We start from the raw sequence: 26,510 nt of genomic DNA, 5'->3' as shown, positions 1-26,510 counted from the left end.
ATTTAGAGGGAAGTGGACTCATTCACTATTATCTAAGCGTTTCCAAGAAGGACGCTGCCGCTATTGGGGTCACCTTGGGTATCAGGCACGTGCATGCTAACCAGTGAAGTTGGCAAAGGCCAATTTCAGGATCAAAAGAATCAATTTGGGCCCATAGAAGTGTGTGGGTGCCAGCCGTATGGTTTCAAATTAACCAAAAAATCAACCAACCACTTTTCCACATGTATTCTTCCTGCAGTGGGTTTGGCTTTACTTGTGATGTTCACTGTTCAGCCAGGTACAATTTAAACGCATACAATTTATGGATGCTTTGATGCATAAGTGAAAAAGTTTTGATGTCATGGTTGTTCTGTTTGCATTTTGAATGGTTCGTGCTGCAGAACAAGAATTCAGGAGAAAATGTTATTCACTGTAATGCATTGTTTAAGTTTAAATAGGTACATCTGCACTTGTACATAGTTGGTCTGCACTTGTACATAGTTGGCTTTCTTCCTTGCAGCTGTATTCTTCCTTGACAACCGTCATGAGATGTACATTTGGCAAGGATGGTGGCCAGCCAATGACTCTGAAACAGGCCTGCCTCGCATTCCAAACAGTTCAGAAAAGGTGCGGTGGAACACAACACGTCGCCTGGCCATGGAAACAGCCCTACACTACTCCCAAGGTACATTTGTTTCATTTTTCTGTGTGTACAGAAGAACAAATAACAAGTAGTTAGCAAAAACTGCAGTGCACCCACTGCAAAGCTAGGCCCGCCAACATCATAGTGCAACTCTATATGTCTATTTAATTAGTCACCATTACAAAAGCCTAGCACATCAACCCTTATCCCTTATCGATAAAGGTCGCTCAGATAAGGGCTAGACATGCACTAGATGTCTTGATGTACGTACATCTGAAATTTGGTGTTGTAGTTTGATGTTGAACCGTATTGAAGCAGCGTGGTTAGAGAGAGGCTCTTAATGAATTCCGGATAGGTTTAACTGGTGGAGTGCCTAGCATGCTACTCCAGATGGCTATAATGAACAACGAAATAGTCTGCACTTGTTACAATGGACCCCCGTACAACACTTTCGGATATAACGGATCATATTTCAGCGTTAGTTTGTTCTACCTATTTCATTAATGCAACGAAGTTCACATTTAATGGACCGTGCTACAACAGACTATCCGCTGCAGTGGATGAAACACCCGTGTACTTAAATTTAGGTGCACGTTAAAGAACCCCAGGTGGTCAAAATTTCCAGACTATCGGCTGCAGCGGACGATACACCCGTGTACTTAAATTTAGGTGCACGTTAAAGAACCCCAGGTGGTCAAAATTTCCAGAGTGCCTCACTATGGCATGCCTCATAACCAGATCGTGGTTTTGGCACGTAACAACACCCAATTAATTTTTTTTATTTGCAACAATTTTTTTGAAAAATCGGACTTATAAAACATACTTTGTCTGTGTTGACACGGACTGACAACTGACTTGTGAGAGTCAGCCGACGATCATGGCTCACTATTGCGCAAGGGAGAAAGGGAGGGTGGAAACATGCCATATTCTTTCGCATGCAAGGCACAGGGGGTGTGAGGCGAGAGAAAAGGGGGTTCTACTCTGGTAGCTGCTGCTTACAGCTTGCCTGCACAGGCAACATATTTTGAAAGCGATCTGTGATGTGGACTAAGTGCACGCCCACACAGGCGCTATTTCTTAAAAGCGATCTGCAATGTCAACAAATTGCACCCAGTGCCGATAGCTTCGTACCACTGTGCTTTTGACATTTAGTTCACGTTGAAACGAGAGGCAGCAGGAAGGTCAATTAGCTCACTGCTGCTGCCATGCTTAGCTTGCTTAATTTGCTATTGCAATCTATGCTTGGCCTTTCAGGACTTTTGTTTGTTTGTTTTTTACTTGGGATGTTTGTAACTCACTCTTCGCAATAACGGTGTCGCACATTATGACCACAGTTTCGGAAGCAAGGCATTTTGGATATTACGGACTTCGGAATAAGACGGACATTTTTTTGTCGGAGTATCAGGGTCTGTTGTAACGAGAGTAAACTGTAGTAGAATCTCTGTGGTACAGTACCGCCTGGTGCGAATTGTGGAATAAGAATTTTTCATAATTCATGTCCCAGGTTCATTAGCTTACACATGCTTAATTTCTAATGTTCTGATCCACTCTTCGCACTGCGGCTGATGATACGAACAACCGAGCTGCTGTGTGATCCTAGTTGGAGACGGTTTGGAGGTGCCAGCAGGGCCATACACCACCGCTTTCAGGCTGGCAGTGCAGCTGTGCCGATGCGCCCTCACCCCCCTTCCTCAGTCTAAAAAAAGAAAGGAAAAAAAGAAAACTGTGTTCGTTATCAAGGAACTTTGCACCTTATAACTTCATTGAGAGCTGGCAGTCACACCGCCCAGTCTTGCTGTGTTAGCAAGACCAGAGGCATTCACTTCTTTGAGCAGTCTTATCTCTGTATTCTATCCCCTCAGTCATCTTCGGTGCTCGATAATGATTCGACACTTTTCTACCTTTGCACCTGTCAGCTTGGACAATACGAAGTAGCTGCACCATCTCAAAGAAAAGTAATGAATCCTTTATCTTGCTCAAACCATGTCCTTATCGCTGTCAGGTTGTGGCTGGGACAAAGCAACAAAAGAAACTTGAGATGGCTGGGCAGATCTTGAAATGTCTGCCACTGAATATGCGAAGTGTGCAGCTTGCTGCTTGGAAAAATGTTAGCAAAGTACCAGTCATTCAGATTCATATCAGGCAATAGGACTGCTCTGTGTCCATCACATGACTGCAGTAACAAATAACACTAATTTTTGCTTCTTGCACTCGCTTTTGTTGCTTTTATTTCTACATAGAGAAATACAGCACTGCAGCTATCTGAATCTCCAATCTCTCTTGTTTACAGCTTACTTTCTTTTTTCTTTTCTGTTATTTTTTTTCTTTTTTGAGGAAATTAGCCGAAGGCATGCCATGTTGAGTGCAGGTGTGGCATAGTGACTTTCATTTTTTCGTTTTGGATTTTAATGAATGCTGCATGAGAATGAGAGCATTATACTCAGTCGTTTATTTTACCATGGAACGCGTACAAAAGTTGGTCAGTTTCTCGTTATTATATCCAATATACCATTGTTAAAATCGGTATCGTTATAGATGGGTTTGGCTGTAATTGTTTTAACTAATGACCTTACGACACATTGCAATTTACAAATTGTAGCCGGGGGGTTCGCAAGGTGGTTCCACTTAGAATGAATTCTCAGGATGACGTCAGCTTGAAGATAATTCCCACACTTTGTGAATAAACGCATCGGCCATCCATACCTTTACACTTCAAACCATGAAACGGCATTTTGTTAAAGGGACCCTGAAACGCTTTTGACGATTTTCTACAAACTTACTGAGTCGTTAGAGTAGGTCCTTCTGATCATTAATTGACACATCTAAGTGCTCTGCGTAAAGCGTGTAATTTATTATAAGGTTTTAAAAATGCACATCGCTGCCTATCGCAGCGCACTGCTCGGCGGAATTTTAAGCCGCCCCTACCCATATGACCAAAATCACCCATATGACGCCAGTGGGGCGAGCTATTCGATTGGCTGACCAGGGCGCGTGATCGATAATTTTTCCAACTTTATGGTAAACAAATGATCTTCGTAATAGTTGGAATGTTAGTTAATTTGTTTTTATGATAAGAAAGTAGCATAAAGAGAATGCACAAGAACAATCTTTCAGTACATTAAGCACTTCCGGCACACAGCAAGTGTCGTCTGCTTGTGTTACAACGTACTCCATTTTGACGAGAGCTCCGCGGTCACAGTTGGTCTGTCTTTTCGCGAGCACTATGATTAGACTTTGTTGCCTTGTGGACTGCAAACGTAGCGACTGGCAATATGTCAAGCTGCGACATCGTGTCCCTCTGCAACGCAGCGTACGAGCGAACTAGCTGCTGCGCATCGGACTACCGCTATCCGATAGGTGCCAGGATTTGCGCGTTTGTGGCCGTCACTTTACACCGGAAGATTACTAACGCAACAGCGTTTCGCGAGTCCTGTATTAGGGCAAACGTAAGCGCAAGGGGACAGGGTCTGGCCACTTGACTGTGCCGTAACGGGATAAGCCGAGATGAGCAGAAGGGCAAATGTGAATGGTCTGCACGGTGCAGCCACCTGGTGGCATAGAGCGCAACCATACACAGTAGCAGCAACGAAGCGTATTCTTTGCTGCTGGTGCGTATTTTTCGCAGGAGTGTAATCATCGACACGTTGCTTTTATAAATGTTTAAAATGTTTTACACTTGGTTAGAGCAATATTAGCGCTTTGTTTGGCTGGTTAAGCGCTGCGCCAACAAGTGTCTGGACCGTGTAGACCGATCAGGCCGCTCACGTACGTCTACGCCAAAGTTCCTTCATCAGCTTGAATTTATGCCTCCAGTGATTTGCCGAAATGACCAGCTTGCCTGTGGTTAACGGAATACCAGACACGTTTGGCGCTATGACAGAATGCTCGCAACGCACGCTGCTTCGATAGCTCTCGCTTGGGGTCGACAGCCAAGCGGCTAGCGGAGAGGTCTCGCGCGGGCGGGGGCGGGCTCCAAAACAACCGGAAGTGGACGATGTGACGTCGCATTGTGACGCAGGACCAGTGAAGGCGGAGCGTAGCCCCGCTCGCTCGGTGAACGAGTTGAGGAGGAAAAGCGTGGATGGGGAGGAGGGTAGCTTCTAATCGCTTGTAGCTCCATTAATACGTAACGCTTCACTCAAACTGTGGTGCGAATGTTCTACTTAAGCTGTACCCTACCCGTCTACAAAATTTGTCCGAACCGTTTCAGGGGCCCTTTAAGAACGGAATAGTAAGTGGAACGACAGTGCATTTTTACTGCAAGTTTGATGGCATAGATTTCGAAAATGGTGTCATCTACACAATTTTCTTCACTGGATATGCCTTGCAGTCTCCCTGGCTGCAATTTGTACATTGCAAAATGTGTGCCATAAGGTAATTTGTTGAAAACAGTATTCATGAATTTTGTAAATTAGTTGATAGCGCATTTCGATTTTTTAAGTAATGCCCGCCTCCACGGGTAGACCAACTCAAGGACTTGAATTGTGCTATCTGCCACAGGCGATGATTAAACATCGCTTTATGTTGTCACAGAAGCACCTGGTATGTATAGTTGCAACCAACAACGTAGTTCTAAACTTAGCGGTGTGGCCTGTAATTTGAGTGTTTTAAAGGATGCACTTCCCGATTCTGTGGTGCACGACTACAGCCATATTTAATTTTTATTGTCTCAATAGCGGGCTCTAAACTATTGTTGCCAATAGTATATTTGAGCTTACTTAACTTGAAGCTACTCTTGTGTAATCGGATATATATTAAGTAATGTGTATAGCAAATAAAATTTGCTATTTTAGTGTTTGTAGGTACGTATACAGCCACGTATGATACTGGCATTTGCACAGTTTATGTATAGCCAAATAACGTCCTTCTTATATTTTTTTTCTTATTTTTCCAGAAACAAATCCCAGTGACCCCCCAAAGGTGTACCTGGTGTTTGCAGGCTTGGAGCCTGTGGAGTTCACCTGCCTCTTTCCAGAGTGGCAGGACAGGGATGACATTGCTACGATCAACATAAGAGTAAGTGTACGAGCCGCACTAGCTGTGACCAGCAGATTGTTGGGAGTTTAAAGTTGTTCTACTCACGCACAATGCAAGTGCGCTCATTTTGTGAGATATGTTGGACCACTTGCGTGGCCAAGCTGTTTTCTTCCACTGGACAATTCGGTGAGCAGAGTATGCACTTAGTGGAAACGTGGCCAACTCTATCCAGAAGTGAAAGGGTAAAATTGTCTTTAACCCAAGATTAACAAGGAGCTATTAAGGAAACCCATGTGGGTATCTTGGGAATCTTTGCAGTTCAAAAGAAATTCATTTTAGTCTGGGAATTATACCTAGAGCCAAAACCACCTACTGGAGCTGTTGCCTTACCATCTGAGCTAACCAGATTAGCAGATAAACAGCTCAGTGAGTGGCAGTATGAGGTCGAATGAATCAACCTGAAGCCTTGGGCCAGTAGACATGGCAAATCATAGGTGGCTACCCGGAAGTAGTATTTGCAACTCGGAGATGGGCTTTGTGAACAGCAGTGAAGCATGGAGAAAACCTGATCTGATCTTAAAGTCGGATCTTAAACATTGCATTGGTGGTAATTTTTTTTTTTATAGCTATAATTTCTTGAAAATTTCGCAACCAGCTGTATTTCTTGCTTAATTTGTTGAACACGGTCCAATTTTTTCATTCTTTTGCTGCTCAGCGTTGCTTACAATCGGTCAAATACTTTTCTTTCTACAGGAAGATAGAACTCATGGTGACAGGCTTTCAGTCCAGGAGACGCTTGCCCAGCTCACCAAGACCCACTACACACTCGAGGAGCTGAAGTCTGTCCCCCTGCCTGAAGGTGTTGACCCAAAGAGGCTCGAGTCTTACCTCACCGACGAGGACTTTGAGGTTTGCTCACCGATAATGTTTATCTAGAGCAATATGTTTTCATATCTCAGTGGGATTGACAAGAATGAGTGATGGGCATTTTTTATGATAGTGTGTTGCAGCTGAATCGGTGGTAAATACAGTAGAATCTTGGTGATACGATCACGCCTGATACAAATTTTTTAGAACTCATTGCGATATGGGATTATGTGAATTTCTCAAGTCCCGACCCAAGTTCATTAGATTCGAACCAGCTAAATTTTGAATGGTTGGAACTGCTTCTCGTGCGGTTCAAACCATTCGACATATATGCAACATATATTGCAATATGAGTTATTGAGGAGCCACCGAAGAGGCACCGGTAGCGCTAGACAGTTCCTGCTGTCAGGCCGACAGTGTGGCCGCGCTTATGTGCCAGTCCCATTCCATCTGTCAGGGCAACCTACTGTATTTTTCTGCGTGTAACCCAGAGGCCGAAGAACTACTCCAGTTGTGTAACCCACGGAAATAACTGCATGCAACAATGCTGAAATCTTTGCAAAAATGGTCTCCATTTGTAGATGCACGGTTCATCCACATCATATCTTCGGCCAGTGGCTCTATTCCTCCTTCTTCAGCGATGCTGATAAAGCTGGATTCACGCGACGGATGTGATTGCGGACGAATCAGTCATGTGACATGTGGCATGGATCTGATCACTTCGCACTAGCATACACAGACTGAGCATGACAGCACAGTCGAAGCAACCCCTCGTGTGGAAAACGGCGACAGAGTAGACATGACCAAGCTGAAAATCTTGGCGCTGCTTAAGGCTCTCTGGCTTATCGTGAAGCGCTTTGCGCAGACCGAGGGAGCGCCTTGGGTATGGGTGACGTATGATCCCACGAAATGCAATCTGCAAGCTCAAATTGCAATTTTCTCTGTAGTGTGAACACGGCTTTATCTTCAGCTTCTGCTGTGCTAGGGCTGCTCTTGACATGAGCTCACCGTGATCAAAATCTGTTTGCCAGTGCTGCATGCTCTATTCATTAACTACTAAATGCAAAATGATAAAGAGGACGAGAATACACAACCATGAAGGAGGAGAGAGGGGAGCTTCAGCATACTGGGGTGGGAAGAGGGTGGGGTCCCTTAAGAAGTAACGAAACTTTGAATGGCAGAGAACCATGCCTTAAAGGGCCCCTAAACAACCTCTCAACATTTTTTTACACATTTCAAACTTATCCGCACATCATGTAGAGAATGCAGTGACCATCATCTTTGGCAAATGTGGTAGCGCCAGAAATTCAAAAAACAATCTCTTGCTTCTTTCCTGTTCTTATTGGGGCCTCCGTCGCATGTGGTGATATCAAGAGTGCTCCAGGCAACATTGGCAGGGTAAAAGCTGTCAATTTGTAATGTAAACTTAATTAGTTTTATGTGTATTTCTCTGTATAACGATGTTCTAATGAAGTTCTGTATTCTCGTTTAATTTATCTTTGCTGATACTGTTTCACTGATCTGAAACACCACTGCCTGTCTGTATTTGATAATTTTTTGTACTTGGCACAGGAAGCCCCCTTGCCAGTTTAAACTCTGGGACCTTCTTCTGTACTAATATTTACCATATAATTTGTCAGTCTTCGAGGGAAAACATCACCAACATGACGAGAGCCACTGTGCGTTCTGAAGATTGAGTGGGGCTCGTCCCTTGTGTGCCACCGAACCTTCTGTGTAGTTTCCATTCAGTCAGCTTCATCTGGAGGGCGATTAGGGGTGGACATTAGGGATTGTGTGGTTAGGGATTGTGTGCTGACGCAGCCCATAGGTTTCGCTCTACTGCATAGAGTTGGTGAGCATATGCGGCAAGTAGGAGGCTCCGTTAGTGAAGAGGGTAGCGAAGGAAAGCGAGAAACCGCGGCTAATGCGTGTTCGTTCACCAAACTCCTGTAACTTGGCTATTACTGCACCATTTCAAAAAATTCTTGCTGCTATATGTTCATTGCAGACTAGTACACATCAGCCACTAGTAACTAATTTTGGAGCTCAGATTTGTTTAGGGGCACTTTAAATGTGGCTTCCCAATGGCACACTCTGCACTGCCATGAAGCCACACCTCGAGGCAAAAAATTCGCATATAACTGGCACTCGAACTTTACTGTTAAATTTTCTTAATTTTTGGAGCGGGTTATACACACTAAAATATGGTACGTCACTCCGCCTTGACTCCCCTCCCTTTCAAAAAAGGAAAAACTCTTTAGCTTTGTGCAGTATGATGCTACTTGTTGACCATTTTCAAGCACCTTGCAACTTTATCAGGAGCCGGCAATCGCACACGATCCAGTCTTGCCAGGGACACACGATTCAGGCAGTAGCTAGGACACACCAGTGTAAGAAACATGAGATAGCCATGCAGATCTTCTAATGTCAGCAGCCTCTGAACAAGCGAAATGTGCAGCTCGCTGCTGCCAAAATGTGCGTGAAACAAGTGCACCAGTGAGTCAAATTCACGTCACGCGATAGGAGCACTCCTTTTGTGCTACGTAACTGCAGTAATGAGTCATGACACTAGTTTTCCTCTTTTTCACTCGCTTTAATTGCTTTTATTTCTTCAGCGAGAAATACAGCCTTGCAGCTATCTGAACCTCCTATCTCATGCTTATGCCGATAACAAGATGGCAGTGCAGCCTCAACGAAAAGCCGGGCTCGCGTGATCAGTAATGCAATAGCACCTCCATAATCCCAATTTTTCTTTCCAAATTTCGAGGTCAACACAATAAATACATGCAATTTTCTGAAATTCTGCTGTGTACTTCCAAATACAGTTGAAACCCACTATAATGAAATCCCGCAACAATGGAGTTATCACAACAAAATATTTTTGTATCCCTGGTGAATGCCCATAGGATTCAGTGCATTTCGTACCTCTTGGCAACGAAATGTCACTGTACTACAATCCCGCATCAACGAAATTTGCCGGAATGTAAACCTGCATATTACCTACTCGGCAGGCTCCAAAATGTGCTCAAATGGAATTGCTTTGCACTAAAGTTGTGTAGAATACCACCACATTACACTTCTGTGGGCGCTGCCATTTTTGTTTACAAAAAGAACCAAGCGTCGGAAGCGATCGCGTGTGTTGCAAACACGTCATAGCCGCCATCTTGTTTATTGATCGCCCATTTAAAGCGACACGCATGTTGCTACCGACGTGGGACGAGAGTTTTTGCACGTCTACTAGGCGAGATCGGAGATAATTGTTTGAAACGCGCATTCAGTTTGCATTCCCCAAGGCTGAAAACTTGGTGCAGCCTAGGCCAGTTGCGTGAGGCGAAACTGAATGCAAACTGAATGTGCATTTCGAATGATCACCGATCGTGGCAGTGTATTGCGTAATGTGGGCCTTGGTGAGAAAAATGCAGGAAAAAAAACAGACAATCAAATCCACGTTGGCAGGACTGAATTGTCGGCAGGGATTGAATTGTTTGACTCTTGAGATGGTGGTCGCAGCGCGGAGTGCCATGCATCAGGCCGTGATTGAGCGTTCATCTGGGGAATGCTGATCGCTTGCTTCAGGAATGCTGGTTTTCGTGCCAGGTGACAGGCACCGTGTGCGAATTTGGCGCCAGATGTAGATTGACGCAAAGGGGCCGTAATCTCGGATCGTTTGCCTTCGGGTATACGAGATACAATCACTTTCGTGCTCGGCACCAGAAGCGTCGGTGCCTATGGGTGACTGCGTGTGCTGGAGAAATGCTACTGCATGCGCTGTTGCTCTGCGTCCGGTGCCGAGTTACGCAAAATCTCGCAGAAGTGATCGTATCTCCAAAACCAATTGACCAAGAATACTGCTCCATGGCAGTGCTGCCACTGCTGATCCACGCATGCGGTACGCTTTGTACTGTCGGTAATGCGGTTCTGTATCCTCGAGCAAAGCTTGCCAAAGTAGGCTAACAGAATTTTGATAGTAAAACATTGTTCTGCGATGCAACGTTCTGTCTCTTTTCACAACAACAAAATTCTTGCGAAAGCGAATTTATTTGCGTTCCCTGCCAATTTCATTATTGCGAAGTTCAACTGTATTTCACCATGAAATAAAGGCCTTTCGATTGCAGGAAAAAAATTTTCCGGTTGTTTCACGTTTTTGGGTGATGTGAATTTCAGGTGATATGAATTCTTAGACCATCCCGAGAGAATCCTATCATTGAGATTCTGCTGAAATTGGGCAGGTTGTTCTACAAGCACATGCCACATTAAAAATATTATTCGGTGATAAGGTGCTTCTCTTGGTAGGGGCGCAATGTCACAATTCCTGAATTTGACCAGAAAATTGTTTCACTATGCAAGATCGCATCGCACATTTCTCTGCAAGCTATTTCATGACTAGAATGTCAGTAAATTACAAATAATGTTTCATCTTGCTGCAGGTGCTGACTGTAGTCGTGAATCAGCTTGCAGAGAAATGTGCGATGCGATCTTGCATAGTGAAACAATTTTTGGGCCAAATTCAGGAATCGTAACATTGCGCTCCTACCAAGAGAAGCATCTTGTGCTATTTCACGACTACAGTGTCAGTAAATTACAAGTAATGTTTCATCTTGCTGTAGGTGCTCTGGAATGGAACTTTTTCAGTCTTGTATGCTGCCATATATATATAATATTGTCACTTTACTTTCGCTTATATAAATGTCATGTTGCTTGTACCAGTGCCATATAGTGCATGAACAGGGTGCCTACTGTCAGGAAAAAGCTGGAATATTCAGGGAATTTGTCAGTTGTGGAAAATTCGAAAAATTCGTTCCTCCAATGACCAGCAAGAAGCAAAGCTTTCAACTGAACCTATGCAAACCACAAATAATGCTTTTATTGGTTTTGTTGCTTTGAGCTTTCCGTTAATTCGGCTCCAGTTCATTCAATTTTTCTGGTAATTTGATCCATACCGGTGTGCATGCATTCCTATGGGCCCAAACTTTCACTGTTTCGATCCTAAAATTGGCTTTTGCTAGACAATTGAAACTTGACCAGTCAGAACACATGCGACAACAGTTATGGTGATCCCAACAGTGACCCCTTTAATGGCAGCGACTCTCGGCAGAGCTTAGAGGACAGTGAATGCATTGAGCACACATCAACTTCCCGTCAAAAACTCCTATTTTTAGCCTCTACTAGGAAGATCTTCAACCAGGAACCGTAGCTCACAATGCCTGATTACGGTATTTGCTAGATTATAAAGTGCACCTTTTTCCCCCCCTCCCCTTGAAAAGTGGGTCAGAAATTGTCTGCGCGGTTCAATCGGATGCAAAACCAAAACTACCTTCACAGTGGTCGTGTTTTACCGCATAACATGTGCACTGCGGCGAAGCTGGCTTGCCATTGTGTCGCCATTGTGCAATTTTTATTATACCCTTGCCCATTTTTCTTGCTAAAAAATTGGGTGTGCTTCAGATGTCTACTTCGATTATGAGCTTTAAGGTCATTTCTACATTAGTTTTCTACTTTGGACTGAACGAAAGTGGCCACATATTTGATTCGGAGACATGTTAAACTCGGGCAGAAATACTGCCAAGTAAATCGGCAATATGTTATGTCATTTTTTGTTTGTTTAATTTGGCCTGTTAGATAATTTGATCTATTTTGTTGGCCCCGTCATGGTCTATTTAATGGAAGTTGACTGTAGTGCATCCCACCTGACCTGCAGTTTACTGGAAGTGGTTTAAAATTATTGGCTGGCATAGTAACTTGCGAAGTTCTGAACCACCATTTTCTTGCACCTACACTTAGTCTCGTAGACTGCCGAGGAATTTTCATAAAACGTCGGGGAAAACCTGAAGGAAAACTAAATATCAGAACGTGAAAGTGCCAACGTATGCGTACGTGCAGGCAAGTGACTGTGCTGAACAACTGTTCCTCTTTAGCCAAATCATTAGCTGACTGTGTTCTACTTGTTTGCCTTACACACCTTTCAGGCAGTGTTTGAGTGCACGAAGGCCAAGTTCTACGGGCTTCCAAACTGGATGCAGAACAAGCACAAGAAACAGGCCGGCCTATTCTGAGGTCCTCGAGAAAATTTCATGCAGGCCTAAAGTCGGAGAGATGCCACTTGAGACGTGTGTTCACTTTCAAAGCGTGGTCTCCCCAGTGCCAACGGTGCCTAGCAAGATGTTCGGGATATGTGATCAACAGCTGTACCGAAAAATGTACATGCATTCCAATAATTTTACATCTTCTCCATAATTGTTCATGGGAAAAGAATGTGGAATATACATGTGAAGTTTGTATGTGTTCGGTTTGAATTATGTGAGAAATGTGGAATTATGAGAATGCATGTTAAACCTTTTCATTATGGATGGACAAAGGAGACCTTGAGAGGTGCATCTGCTGCCAACTCTGCTGTTTCCTGCCGTGCTGCTAGAAATGTGCTTTTTTTTCTTCCCCCCCCCCCCTATTGCTGTGATGTGATGAGATTTGCTCATGTGTGTCTCGCCTGGCCCCCGTAACATACCTATATATATTGCAGCCTCTTATGAGCATGTGACGATGACCACCAAATGTGATTTTTCTTTTTTTTATTTGCAAGTTGTCACATGTCTGATACTTCATCTTTCTTCTTCTACATCCTCCTTTTCATTTCTTTGCTGTTTCTTAATATATACGTATCTGTCGTTATGCCCCTTCTTATTTAACTATGTTGTATTTTTGTCAGAATATATAAGTTCCCTTTGGGGACAGGCTGTTCATAATTTTTTTTTATTTACCTGTGATCTTTCAGACATATTGCACAACATGGAGATGCAGTTGACTTGTCATTTTAGCATTTGTTGCAAAAGGAAAAGACAGTGTATTCTATATAAGGATGATTGATGATTCTAAGGAGTATCCGAGAAGTCACGAATGCAGCCTTGAACAATTTATCATAAGCCCCTGGAAAGTCCGTGTCCCCCTGCTGAGGAGCTGTCTGAAATACAGTGCTCTCTTCAATTTGTAAGTGTGGCCAGAGTATTTTTGTATGTTACTTAATGGGGAGCGACAAAGCATATAGCGGTCTATATTTTAACAATAAATGTGAAGAAATTGACAGCAATATACAATGTGAGACATCTGCAATCCCCATTTTGCAGTTTTAGCTTTCTAACCTACAGTGTATATACAAGAGATATATTATGCCTTAAGATTTTGATTTCTTTGTTTTGTTTTGTAAAGGCATTTTGTTCATGATATACTAGAAGCTGCTGAATATACACTGTTAACTTATTTCACATCGAAGGAAGGTTTTATTACAAATACTATAAGACAAAATTGCTTCTAGACTGCTGGTGAGATCACACGAGAGCTGTTGCACTTTATTGTATATACACTTATAGAGCTGTATATTTTTTGCAAAGATTGTAATTCAGTGTTGTGCGCAGTTTGTGTATCTTGCAATCTGGTTGTGTTTATATTTTTTATTTCTTTTTGTACATTGTGAAGTGATGTGTTGAAAGCCTCAATCTGCATGGATGCAGAGTAAGAGTCAGAAGATATTATCTTAACCAGTGCAGTTTCTAGATAAGCATGACATGCTTGGTCTTCTATTTGTCACAGGGTTCATTACACGCTTGCCAGTGAGCATCGGGAGTGCTGTGTTTAAGTTTTTCTCACTCTTTGTTGAGTGCACTCCTTTGTTGTTGTGTGCATACTCATCTGTTGTGATCATGCTGACAAATGCTACAATATGTTCAAATGAAATACAAGTGTAAGTGATGGAAAGAAGTGCCTGCATACAGTTTCATTTTTTTTTTTCATATTTTTACCGATTATTCGTTAGTCTGGACAAGCCTTTCTCAGTTGCCAGCCGCAGTATTGCTGATACGAATTGTGAGTGCTTCCTTAGATTGGCACAGTATATACAATCAATTTAACAAGTGGCTAGGTGAATTTTTAGGTTCATTTGTACTGCAGCGTAGCACGCACCCTGCTGCTTCATTGGCCACTTTAGGTTAAACAGGGTGTTCTGTACACATACCCCAAATGGATGCCACATCACCAACAACTTAATGCAGTAGCATCCATCTTGTGTTACTGCATTTGTGAAAGCTTGTAACAGCTAGTGTGGCTTTCCTGTACCACCTTTGAGGTACCACAGCTACAAAGTCATGTCTATGCTTTGCAGTGCTTCCTTCACTGTACAAGCAGGGCATTTTAGTGCATATGATATTGCCCGAAATTCAGAATGCAAAGGTCATCTTTAGTGGCTTGTTCTTTTTTGACTGAAGCAAAATGTGCTTGCCTGGTTTGCAGAAAGCTTACTATACATGTTTTGAGTGTGCAGGTCAAATCGTGAACCTGGTGGAGCATGGCATTGGTGTTTTTATCCTGTATTCTTTTATCTCTTCAATATTAAAAGAATGTTCCTTATGAAACAGCATTGATACTGCTTACAAGTTGAGACTTAGTCAAATGGCCACGCTGTGTGTCGTGTGTGTGCTTCTTCCACAGTCTGTCAAACTTTATAAAGAGCACGTTTTTTAAGACAAGATTTACATGTTACTAGCATTTTTCTGTAAATAAAGACTGGTCGCTGTGTGCTCCCATTTTCATTTTTTCTTAGTGTATTGCCTGCTTGCTCTACTACTGGAGTTCCAAATACACCGTTTAGCACATGTGCTCTTTAACAATGTTCTGCTGTGATGGAGTTAACTATGGGTGTGCATAAGTAATTTTTGAGACAGAACTGAATATGAATCTAATAGTGCCAGAAGCGAAATCAAATATTGGATGTTTTTCTTGCATAATTAACAGCCATTTTCACATTCAATATAAAACGGCGATAACATCCTGGTATTCATACCGTTGGCAAGTTTGTCATCACAATGTGTCTTATGAAGTGGCATTTACTGAAAGTGCAAATGGAGCATTGGGAACAAGTATGCAGCTTGTCCACATACACAAGTCTTTTCGAAGAGTGTGAATTATGCAGTGTAGCTGGTAAAGGTTAACCTGAGAGGCATAGCCTGCTCTGCTACATATGTTCGCATGTTTTAAGTATAAAGTGCAAGCCCCATGAAAGTGATTTTGTGCGAGACTACTTTTAGCAACTGTAGCAACAAAATGGGTTGTTGTGCGAACAGATTGCTTGTTCTTGTTGCTCAATCGCTCGGTTCTCAAAATCTAGAATCCATCACTTGTTGGCTGAAAGTACTGCGAGTGACTAGTCAATACCACGAAGCCGGAACTGGATGCATATCGGTCAAGTACTACAGACTATCGCACGGAATGGGCAAACTAAATTTTGATACCTACAAGGATAAGAACCTACTGCAAGACCTTCAGAAATATTTTATGGTGCTCTTTACGTTAAAACATACCTTCGGTTAATAAAGCAAGCATCACGCCAATTTTAGCATGTACGTGCTGCCCTCATAATGGCAACGGCGGGGAAACGTCGGTCAGACTTCACTGGCGTGTGTTATGACTTTTTATTTATTTATACTGTCCATCCCATCGGGGATTATAACGGGATGGGCATGTACATGGTCATCTTTCAATATAATAAAGCAATACAGTCCACCCTCGGTATACCGAACACGGGTATATCGAGTTATTCCGTATATCGAATACTTTTTATATTGCCTGGAAAAACGCATGCGTTTTTTTTTCTTTTTGAGCGGGGTCGGCCGTAAAATGGATATGTAGAACTTCGCTACCCTAGACCACGTGTGCTAAGTTGACAGGCGGCGAGTTTTTCCGCAACACCCTCGGAGATAGCGTTCCCGACTGGTGCGCACTATAGTTGCACACATCGATTGCACCGTGGGCGCCATTTGAACGTATTGGGGTACCCAAACGGCGGCTTGGCTCGTAGTTTGTCACTATAACACGAAACCCTATGGCTTGGCTAGTTCGACACGTCAACGACGCATGGCGTTTACCGCACCGACTCCTCGGTGCCGCGCTCTGCGCCTGCCGCGCCTCGTGAGGAATGGCGGTTTGCTTGCACAAAGACGCGCGCTGTTCACTGGGCTCGCTCATAGACCCCATGGCAGAGGCCACAATACTTTGTTATTGGCAATGTTTCAAAATGCTTCGATTGACGGACATGGCGATCGCAGCGGAAGCAGCGGCCAAATAAACACGCTCCCGCAGGCACCGATTTTGCCCCGCTCCCAACTTCAACTGAGGCTGTAACTGCTTCGGCCCTTCTACGCCGCTACTGCGGCGCAATGGAAGACACCGGCCTATTGCTTGTGCATCGTTTAGACTATGTTGAGGATGGCATGGTGAAGCACGGCTGCCAATGAGAAGCAGGCTACACTGCCGCAGGGCTTCCAGCTAAAGAAATAAATACTTTGTGTGAAGCTTCAAGTGAGTATTTACTGCATCACCATTGGTTCATTGATTGATTTGTACACGTTCTTTACGTGTTTTTACGTGATTTTATATATATATATATATATATATATATATATATATATATATATATATAATCGAATTTTGGCCATATCGAACTATTTCGCTATCACCGCGAGAGATTCGATATGTTATATATATCGAATTCTGGCTATATCGAACTATTTCGCTATCACCGCGAGAGGTTCGAGGTTCGACTGCATTTAGATTCTAGCAGCGCCTCTTCTATTTTTAGATGCCCGTCAGCTGGGTTGTGCGGCAGGTTGTGCGCAATGGGAGCTCGCTGGACGCCGCGCTTCACTCTCTTGCCACAGTGCAGCGCTACCGGCTGATCGCCGGCCCGTCGTATGTTCTGGCTGTACAGACTGCTGTCGCTACCATTTTTTTTTTAAATACGTAAACTGCAAACTATTTTCGTATCCCGCAAGCAGGCATATTTTACGACCTACGATAATGTGGCTCATTTGCTGGCTCGCCTTTTTTCAAGAAAGGCATTCTAACACGCCAGTCGTTTCTTTCCCGTTTTCTCGTAGCGCGGGGGTGTTCATTGTGGCAGTCAAACAAAAGTGAGTCATTGTGGATAAAATATGGAAATAATTTACTCGCGGTTCATCCCAGCACGACAATATTGGGTCCAGAGAAAAACACAGCCGGTATAATTAGAGCGGCCGCCCGGGAAAGGAAGTCTCCTTTCCCTTTAGTTAACGTCTGTGAGAGGGGGGCCAGACCATCCCCCGCCGCCTCCCCCCCCCCCCGACATGACAAAAAAAGACACGAATACATATTCGACGGAGGCTTGCGCATATTTTGCATAATTCACAAAGCATTAAAAGTAGCAAAAACAACACTTGACTAGCACTTGCTACATTTTCAGCACTTTACGCGAGAGTGGCTTCTTCGCGTACATTTTCATCACAGAGTTCTTGTCTGTGATATTCATGGCATGATTGTTTAGGAGTGGCTTGATAAACTTGTAGCACAAAAGCACCAAGAACTGTTTCCTGTGAGCTGGGTCGGCACTTTTGCATTTCAAGGCTGGTATGTCCATAAGTACACCGACAGCATGCTCCATACTGGTTTCCAATGGCCTATCAATTGCTTTCCTGTAGTGGAGAACAGTATCCACGAACCTATTGAGGCTTGTCAGAAATGAGAAGTTCACTTGTAGGATACTTCAGTCCTCCCATGTCCTGATAATCAATGAGTTGATCCACAGGTGCATTTCCTTTCGGCTTCTCAACAATTTCAGTGCAGCGCTGGCAATTCATCTTAGTCATGACGTGGGCTATGTACCCTCCAATCAAGGCTATGCTATCAATCTCTGGATTGGGAAGCCATTGCCTGGGCCTGGTGGAGTGCTCTCGGAGCCTATCTTCTGTTGCCAATGGAAAAAAAAATCCTTATCTGGGCAGTTAACGTTCTGGGTGCCAGTGCTTGAAACTGCTGCGGAAGCACAGGGTGACGTTGAGACATTGACATTGCTTTGTAGCGACGAAGAAACAATGCCAGTCTTCTACATTTTCTCTAGCCCACAGAGCACGCTTCTCATATCCATAGCATCATTGCATCCTGCTGTTCTTCGAAGAAAGCCAACTAGGACCTCAATTGAGTCACTAGAAAATTTTCGAGTCAGAATTAAGATGGTCTTTTCTTCATTCAGCAGGAACCTGATGCACATGACGTTTGAGGTTGTGATAAGTACCAGTGCATGACACGTCTCCTTGCTCAAGAAACTGTCAGGGTGGCTTTCATTCTTCGACTTGTTGAGGTAGCGCAGGAAAGTTTTCTCGAGCCATACCAACCTTGAGCCATTTGGGTCACTGAAATGTCGGGTGTCGGCATCATTGTTATGGATGTGTTGGTGCGGCTTATTAACATCCATAAGAACAAACCACTTGTGCATGACTGTCATGAATTCCACAGTAGAGCCCATTGTTGCGAACTCAAAATCACAGGTGTGGCCAGCCTGATGCTTCATACGCTGCAGTGCTGCTGTGATAGGTGGCAAGAAAATCTGCACCGCATGCCTGACGCTAATCTTTTCTATCTTTGTGGGGTACAAATGCTCACGCGTCAGGAACCTTATTGGCGTTACTGTAGATCCTTCTTGCATCCTGCAGAGCTCCTTTAAAGGATCTGATGAAATCTCTTTGTTTCCGCTCATACATCTTGCAAGAAACTGAGACCTAGCGCTCAAATTTTTTATGATGCGGCATTGAACGTAAGCCATGAATAGATGCGTGGAGAGGTCTGAAGGATGCGGCGTTGATGTGCTTTCCTCCCCTTTGTGCAAAATTTCCATAGTCGAGACATTCGTTTTATGATTCAGTCACAAGATGGACAATTTTAAAACCCTATCCTTCAGTTCTTTCCACAGCATCAATGATGGTTGCAGCAACATCAGGTCCCGTGCATGTCATAGTGAAAAAATACCGAACTAGTATTTCAACGTGCAGTCAAGCCACAAAGAAAGCATAGCAGGGAATTCGCCAGGTGGTCACTCCTATCACTTAGCACCAGTTGACGTAAATCAGGACTCATGTTGACGTCGCCTATGAAGGCGTCTCATGGCTTATTATATTGAAGCTTTTGTCTTATGTGCATTTCATCAACAATCAGGCTGCACATTTTTTATTGATCTGCAGGTAAGCCTTCAAGCTCTGTTTTCAGTCTCAAATGCACCAAAGGACTGAAGCCAACTTCATCAGTAGACGTTCCAATGTACTTACGCAAAGTATTTCTGCATGGAAAGCGCCGAACCGCTTCGGAACGGATGTACTCATACGCTTTGATGGACAAGTTCCTTAGAACTATGCCGCACCTCACAGTTTTTTCACCCTGCGTTGCCTTCTTCTTGGTGTAGTTCTTGATTTGGTCCACAATGAATGCAGCCTTCACTCTATTTTGTTCAGCATCAGCGGCAACATCAAGGAAGGCACTCACGTTGCAGTCATCCTTCAGCTTCCGCAGTTCCTCTTGATATCGGCCTACTGTCTACTTCAGCGTCGCGACCTGAAGCCGAAGCGCGCACTCCTTTTCACTTACTGTGGTGCAGGAAAGAGCTCGAGCTCATTCGGGCTGTGTCCGTCTGCGTTCCAAACGTTCGTCTCGCAAAAATGAGTGGTTCATCGCGAACTGCTGCTGTAAGCAACCGCTATTCTTCGGAGATTTTGCTGCTCGAAAGCTGTGCAGACGCCACGGATGACTGATCGTTACCTGGTACCGTGTTGTCGCAGGTTGGTTCGCTGGCTGACCCCACGACAGCAATAGGGCCACCATGAGGCTCCGCGGTGTTGTCGATCGGTCTTGGGTTACTAATCTCTGATGAAATTGATGTTTCACGTCATTTATTGGCACTGCTGTCAATTCTGTTTAGCTCTGGCATCCGTTTGCGACTTCTTGGATCACTGCACCTTAATAGGGGCAGGCTGCTTGTAGAAGGATAGGATCGGAACACACTGGGCACTGCTCCCTTCCTAAGCTGGCGGATCTTTGAGTTTTCTTTGAAATCACATTGAACGAAGTGTTTACTGCATACAACTCAATAATTGGATGTAGAATTAGGCTGTCGATCCTTGCGTGAAATCACTTTGATCTACTGTTGACGCAGCTCGAGATCAGCAGGGATTTCGCCGAACGAATAACCTGGGTCCTTTTTTCTCGCACTTGACGTGCAAATGGGTACACAGCAGTACCGCATGATGAAAACTGCTCATCAGAAACACAAAGGTCGGCAAGTAGATACTCCTCGTACACAGCAACCACTGCAAAACGAAGAGCGCGAAGCCTTGGCTTAGCGAACCACGTTGTAAACACGTGCTCGGACGGTGGGAACGGCCGCAAGCGTAGTGTCAGCCGGCAGCGCCACGGCCGGCGAAATCAAGCGAATGGGAGAGGATGACAGGAGAAGGCTTGCAGGGCTAGCTGCAGCCTTTTTGACGCGCACTTAAAAATCATGCAATACAAGGCAATTAGCAAAGGCAAATAATATGGTAGGCAGAACTAAAGTAATAGATCATAATAATGTTACAAAAAACAAAAGGTAGTCAAAAAGGTGGACAATTGCCAAAGGTGAAATGATAGGCTTTAATTACAAAATAATACATGGCAGTAAATTTAAAAATAACAAGAGGTAAGGAGATATGCTGACAATTAGCAATGATGGTAGGCAGTAATTAGAAAGAAATACAGTCAAACCTCGATATAACGAACTTAAATACAACTAAATTCTTGATATAACGAAGTACTTAAGTTTCATAATATCTTGTCCATAGAACACCATGTATTTAGAGCCTCAATATAACGATTTCAATATAACGAAAGAAGTGCCCAGACAATAAATGAAAATTTCCGCGAACGCAGATAGTCAAATGATTGAATCACAAGTGGCTGCTTGCAAACGCACTTCTCAATTCGCGCGACAAGAGCGATCGCCGAAGTGCAGCCGCATCATGCTCCGTATTAAGTCCAAGTGCGATAAAATTTTATCGCGCACCGGGCACTGTGGGCTTTAGGTGCGAGTGAAAGTGTGCGAGGGTGAAGGAAGAAATATGGTGTCTTCACGCGCGAGCACAGGGAAACGGGGAGTGGAGCGAGCTGGCGTTAACGCGATGAAGCGCACGCGAGTGAGCGGAGTGGGGGGGGGGTAAGTTGGCGCGCATCTCGATTTCTGGCCCGCGTCTCGGCCGTGGCTGCGCATGGCTGTAAGCGTGGCTGAGCGCTTGCGCAGCCGCTGCCGCGTGTGCACAGAGTGGATGTGCCGAGACTGAGTGGCACAACGTTAGCTATCTTACCGCACGTTTAGTATCGGAGGTTACGTAATCTACAGTTTCAGCGACCCGTTGGGGCGAGAGGCAGACGAGGTATTCGCTTCCCGCTGCCGGCGCTTTTCCTGATGGCGTCGTCTCAGTGCGGGCGACGCTATCAGCCGCGGAGGCGGTGTGCACGCGAAAGCATGCTTTACTATAATTAATTCGTGCCGCCGATGTGCAGATATCGTCGACGTACGTGGCATGAAACCGCATCATTTGTCGCCGACTCCCAAATTTATCAAAATCAATTTTCTCATTAAAATTTGCTTTTTTTTCAATTGCCCCATAATTCGAGAAATTCTGCGGCCTGTTTTCCTGTAAGAAAAATCAATCGGCGTCTGTACTTGTTTGCATAAAAAATTTCAATACAACGAAATTTCGATATAGCGAAGCAAATTGTCGATTTTACCGACTTCGTCATATCGACCTTTAACTGTACAAGAATAGACTTGAAGTTCCTCTCACCAGGCCCCATAGCAAATTTTGGTTATACTCTGGAAGTTAATATGTGTCCTCTAGGGAGCGTTCTGCCGCAAACATTTTTCAGATCTGTTCATTAATGGTCGAGATAGAAATATTTCAGGGCCGCGAACTCATGATTTCAGGAGGCTAGCTCCACTGCCAAGCGAGACACTCTCTCCCCTCGCCCCGTCTAGCCTCCGCAAGCGAAATTCCTTCCCAGCGTTGTCCCATACCGGACCTCGAGGATCGCGTGGCGCATAACATCACGGGTCCCGCCTTCATTTTTTTTTTCTCCTCGCTTTTTTGCGGCGCGGCGCACTTCTGCTGACGGCATCGTGCGCGAGTTGTTGCGATTGTCTCATTTCGCGCAGCGCACGATTTTGCGCGCTGTGCACGAGGACACCTGACTACGTTATAAGTCAGTGCTACACGTATATATATATATATATATATATATATATATATATATATATATATATATATATATATATATATATATATATATATATATATATATATATATATACTGGAGCAGACGCAAGTGGATCACAGAGCATGATCCCGCGCTGGAACACGGTCGAAAATGACATAGTTTCGGTGTCTGCGAGCGCGACTGCACGACGTGGGAACAAGCAGATGAAAGGGAAGTACATCTCTCTTTCTGCGGTGCGAAGTAAAACAAAAACGTGCCGACGTTCGGTTTGTGTATTTTAATATTTCTCTAAGCTTTAATTCGTCTATTCAAGCAACATAGTACACAAATAACAGATGTTGCCTTGAATAATTCTCGAAGTTACATTTCACCACGAGCGACGTCACAGTTCAAACACGTGCACGTAGGCGCACTAGCACGTGTACGTCATTCTCCAGCTTGGAGCGCAGTGGCCGCTAGGGGAAGGGAAAACGGCGTTCGGTTTGAAATTTCACATCTTTCCGCAGCACGTAGCGATGTAATACTTTGCAGACATGATTGATACAGTAGTTGATAGTTTAATGTTCAAAGTCATTTGCCACTTGTAGGCGACAAGCGAACACGACAGCCATCTCCATCGCGTCGCTTGTCGCCGTTGCTAGCAATATCGCTTGCGTAATACTTAACTCCATGCAAGCGATCTTGCACGGGAAGGGAGGTGACCGTCCACCGTAGTTTGCCGAATCGTAGCTCGTACTTTTCTCTTTAATTCAAGTTTTCAGAGCAAGTTAAGCAGCGCCCTTCGCATGTGTGTGTTGGCCAAAGCTTGAAGGCTTGTCGAAGAACAGTTGTTGCGTGGTGGGTGCTAAAGCGCATGCACAAACTTGCCGCCGACATGATTATAATCATTCCCCACGAAGTTTCGTGAGTGGGAGCAATGGTTCGCCGCCGTTCGGCGGCAACTTGCTTTCTTTTGTCATCTCGCTGTTTGTTGCATTCCATCATATTTACATGGGTAAGCGACGAAGTTTATCATGACATAGCAACGTTTTGGTTCGGTTTGTTCGCATGCAGCACGGGTGGTTAAATGCAGTTCGCTTAGGATCAGGATGCCGCTTTCCGCTTTTTTATCATGTTGCTCTTGCTATAGGGTGCACGACTGTACGAGTGGATGGCGTTGAGTTTTAAGGCTGCTGAAGCTTGCAAGGATTGATTTTGTTAGTTTTATGTGGCTAGTGAAATCGTTGCACCACCTGTCACACAGTTCTTGTTCTCGGATATATTTTATGCATGGCTTCTCACATGTTTAACTGTTGCTATAGTTACTTCATACAGAACTGTCTTTTTCGTATTTTTTAACGATGTTTTTGACTCGCTTCGTTTGAAAGAGGCTTAAATCATGCTTTGTTTTCATCAAATATTTACAGGGAAGCGCTTCTTTAACAGCTTTATTTGTTTCCCCGAGGACATCGATATTAATTGCGGTTTCTTGGGAAATGTGTTAGAAAAGAGGTAGGTTATAGGGCGGAGGACTGCTGTAAGCTGTTGCATATATGGTATCGCTTCTCGATTTTTGCTGAAACACTCCCGTCATGTTAGTGAAGTCATTACACCTTGATGTTGTCTGAGCAGACTTACCACGCAGAGTGAATTGGGTACTCAGTCGGTTTATTTCGTTTGCGACGTAGCATTGCAATTATGCCTACGCCGCAAAGGACTAAATTCGGCCTCGCCGTCAGCACCTGTGTATACCTTGGACAGCGCTGCTCCGCCTTCAAATATAAGGTGTGGTTTCTTTCTCCCCTAAAGTTCTAAAAAAATACTCGTAAGCTGGTTTCCAAGCAGATCATTAAGGGAGTTTCAGGCCGCGATAACTGCAGCGAGGGGCTGTTCATCGACGTACGCAGCGGAATTGCATCGGCGGTGCATCGCTAACTCGCGATTTCATTCACCCGTTCGTTTGGTGCCTTCGTTGGCCAGCGTATGCATTTACATTAGCAAACTCGTAATTGCACTCTTATCGAGGAGACTTTGACGGCACTTATTCGGTAGTGTCATGTTTATTCGACGGTAGCAAAATCACTACAATGATTTGAATTGTAGTTATCGCGCCATGCGGAGTCGTTTGAGATATTACTTATATTATTATTTATACATACTGCAGACATCATAACGTGGTCTAAGCAGGACGGGCATTTTTTTAACAAATAATCTTGAGTATAAGGGAGAACATACATTGAGTTTTACATCCAGAGACAAATAAATAGTAAAAATGAACACAATGGGTAAATGTACACAATGCTACACGATGGCAAGACGATCACGCTCTGGTACAGAATTCCATTGAAACACTATGTGCGGGAAAAAGGAACATTTATAAGCATCTGTTTTGGCGAAATATGGCGTTAAAGATCTTGGTTTTACATCCAGAGACAAATAAATAGTAAAAATGAACACAATGGGTAAATGTACACAATGCTACACGATGGCAAGACGATCACGCTCTGGTACAGAATTCCATTGAAACACTATGTGCGGGAAAAAGGAACATTTATAAGCATATGTTTTGGCGAAATATGGCGTTAAAGATCTTGGTTTTACATCCAGAGACAAATAAGTAGTAAAAATGAACACAATGAGTAAATGTACACAATGCTACACGATGGCAAGACGATCACGCTCTGGTACAGAATTCCATTGAAACACTATGTGCGGGAAAAAGGAACATTTATAAGCATCTGTTTTGGCGAAATATGGCGTTAAAGATCTTGGTTTTACGTCCAGAGACAAATAAATAGTAAAAATGAACACAATGGGTAAATGTACACAATGCTACACGATGGCAAGACGATCACGCTCTGGTACAGAATTCCATTGAAACACTATGTGCGGGAAAAAGGAACATTTATAAGCATCTGTTTTGGCGAAATATGGCGTTAAAGATCTTGGTTTTACATCCAGAGACAAATAAATAGTAAAAATGAACACAATGGGTAAATGTACACAATGCTACACGATGGCAAGACGATCACGCTCTGGTACAGAATTCTATTGAAACACTATGTGCGGGAAAAAGGAACATTTATAAGCATCTGTTTTGGCGAAATACGGCGTTAAAGATCTTGGTTTTACATCCAGAGACAAATAAATAGTAAAAATGAACACAATGGGTAAATGTACACAATGCTACACGATGGCAAGACGATCACGCTCTGGTACAGAATTCCATTGAAACACTATGTGCGGGAAAAAGGAACATTTATAAGCATCTGTTTTGGCGAAATATGGCGTTAAAGATCTTGGTTTTACATCCAGAGACAAATAAATAGTAAAAATGAACACAATGGGTAAATGTACACAATGCTACACGATGGCAAGACGATCACGCTCTGGTACAGAATTCCATTGAAACACTATGTGCGGGAAAAAGGAAAATTTATAAGCATATGTTTTGGCGAAATATGGCGTTAGAGATCTTGGTTTTACATCCAGAGACAAATAAGTAGTAAAAATGAACACAATGGGTAAATGTACACAATGCTACACGATGGCAAGACGATCACGCTCTGGTACAGAATTCCATTGAAACACTATGTGCGGGAAAAAGGAAAATTCATAAGCATCTGTTTTAGCGAAATATGGCGTTAAAGATCTTGGTTGTTGATGTCGTGTATTTCTTGTTGATAGGGGGGATAAATACAGTGTAGAGTCAATAGCGAATTCCTGCAGGTTAAGGAGAGAATTCAGGAAGCCCAAGCGAAATTGCCTTCTTCTGTACTGAAGTGGGGGGTATGTTATTGGCTTTCATTAGTTCCGACGGAGAGTCCACACGACGAAATTTAGAAAAGATAAATCCAACGGCCTTTCTTTGAATTCTTTCGAGTTTATCGATGTTACGTTTCGTATAAGGGTCCCATACTATGCTTGCGTGTTCTAGCTTTGGTCTGATGTATGATTGATAGCATAGAAGTTT

General features: G+C 43.7%; 1 protein-coding gene across 9 annotated transcripts in view; it reads left to right on the top strand.

The window, feature by feature from the left end:
- Svil (Supervillin) overlaps positions 1–15,047 on the top strand; it is a 360,495-nt gene extending 345,448 nt beyond the window's left edge. For all 9 annotated transcript variants that reach the window (XM_075680927.1, XM_075680923.1, XM_075680924.1 and 6 more), the window contains 4 exons: positions 500–664; positions 5,517–5,638; positions 6,353–6,508; positions 12,433–15,047. In XM_075680927.1, the coding sequence (XP_075537042.1) occupies positions 500–664; positions 5,517–5,638; positions 6,353–6,508; positions 12,433–12,519 (530 nt within the window). In that variant the 3' untranslated portion in view covers positions 12,520–15,047. The remainder of the gene's footprint in view (positions 1–499; positions 665–5,516; positions 5,639–6,352; positions 6,509–12,432) is intronic.
- The last annotated feature ends 11,463 nt before the right edge of the window (positions 15,048–26,510 follow it).

The sequence above is a fragment of the Dermacentor variabilis genome, chromosome 2 (genome assembly GCF_050947875.1).
Source record: "Dermacentor variabilis isolate Ectoservices chromosome 2, ASM5094787v1, whole genome shotgun sequence".
NCBI classification, from domain to species: domain Eukaryota; kingdom Metazoa; phylum Arthropoda; class Arachnida; order Ixodida; family Ixodidae; genus Dermacentor; species Dermacentor variabilis.
The sequence above is the reverse complement of the archived record's forward strand: the minus strand, read 5'-3'. Positions and strand labels throughout refer to the sequence as shown.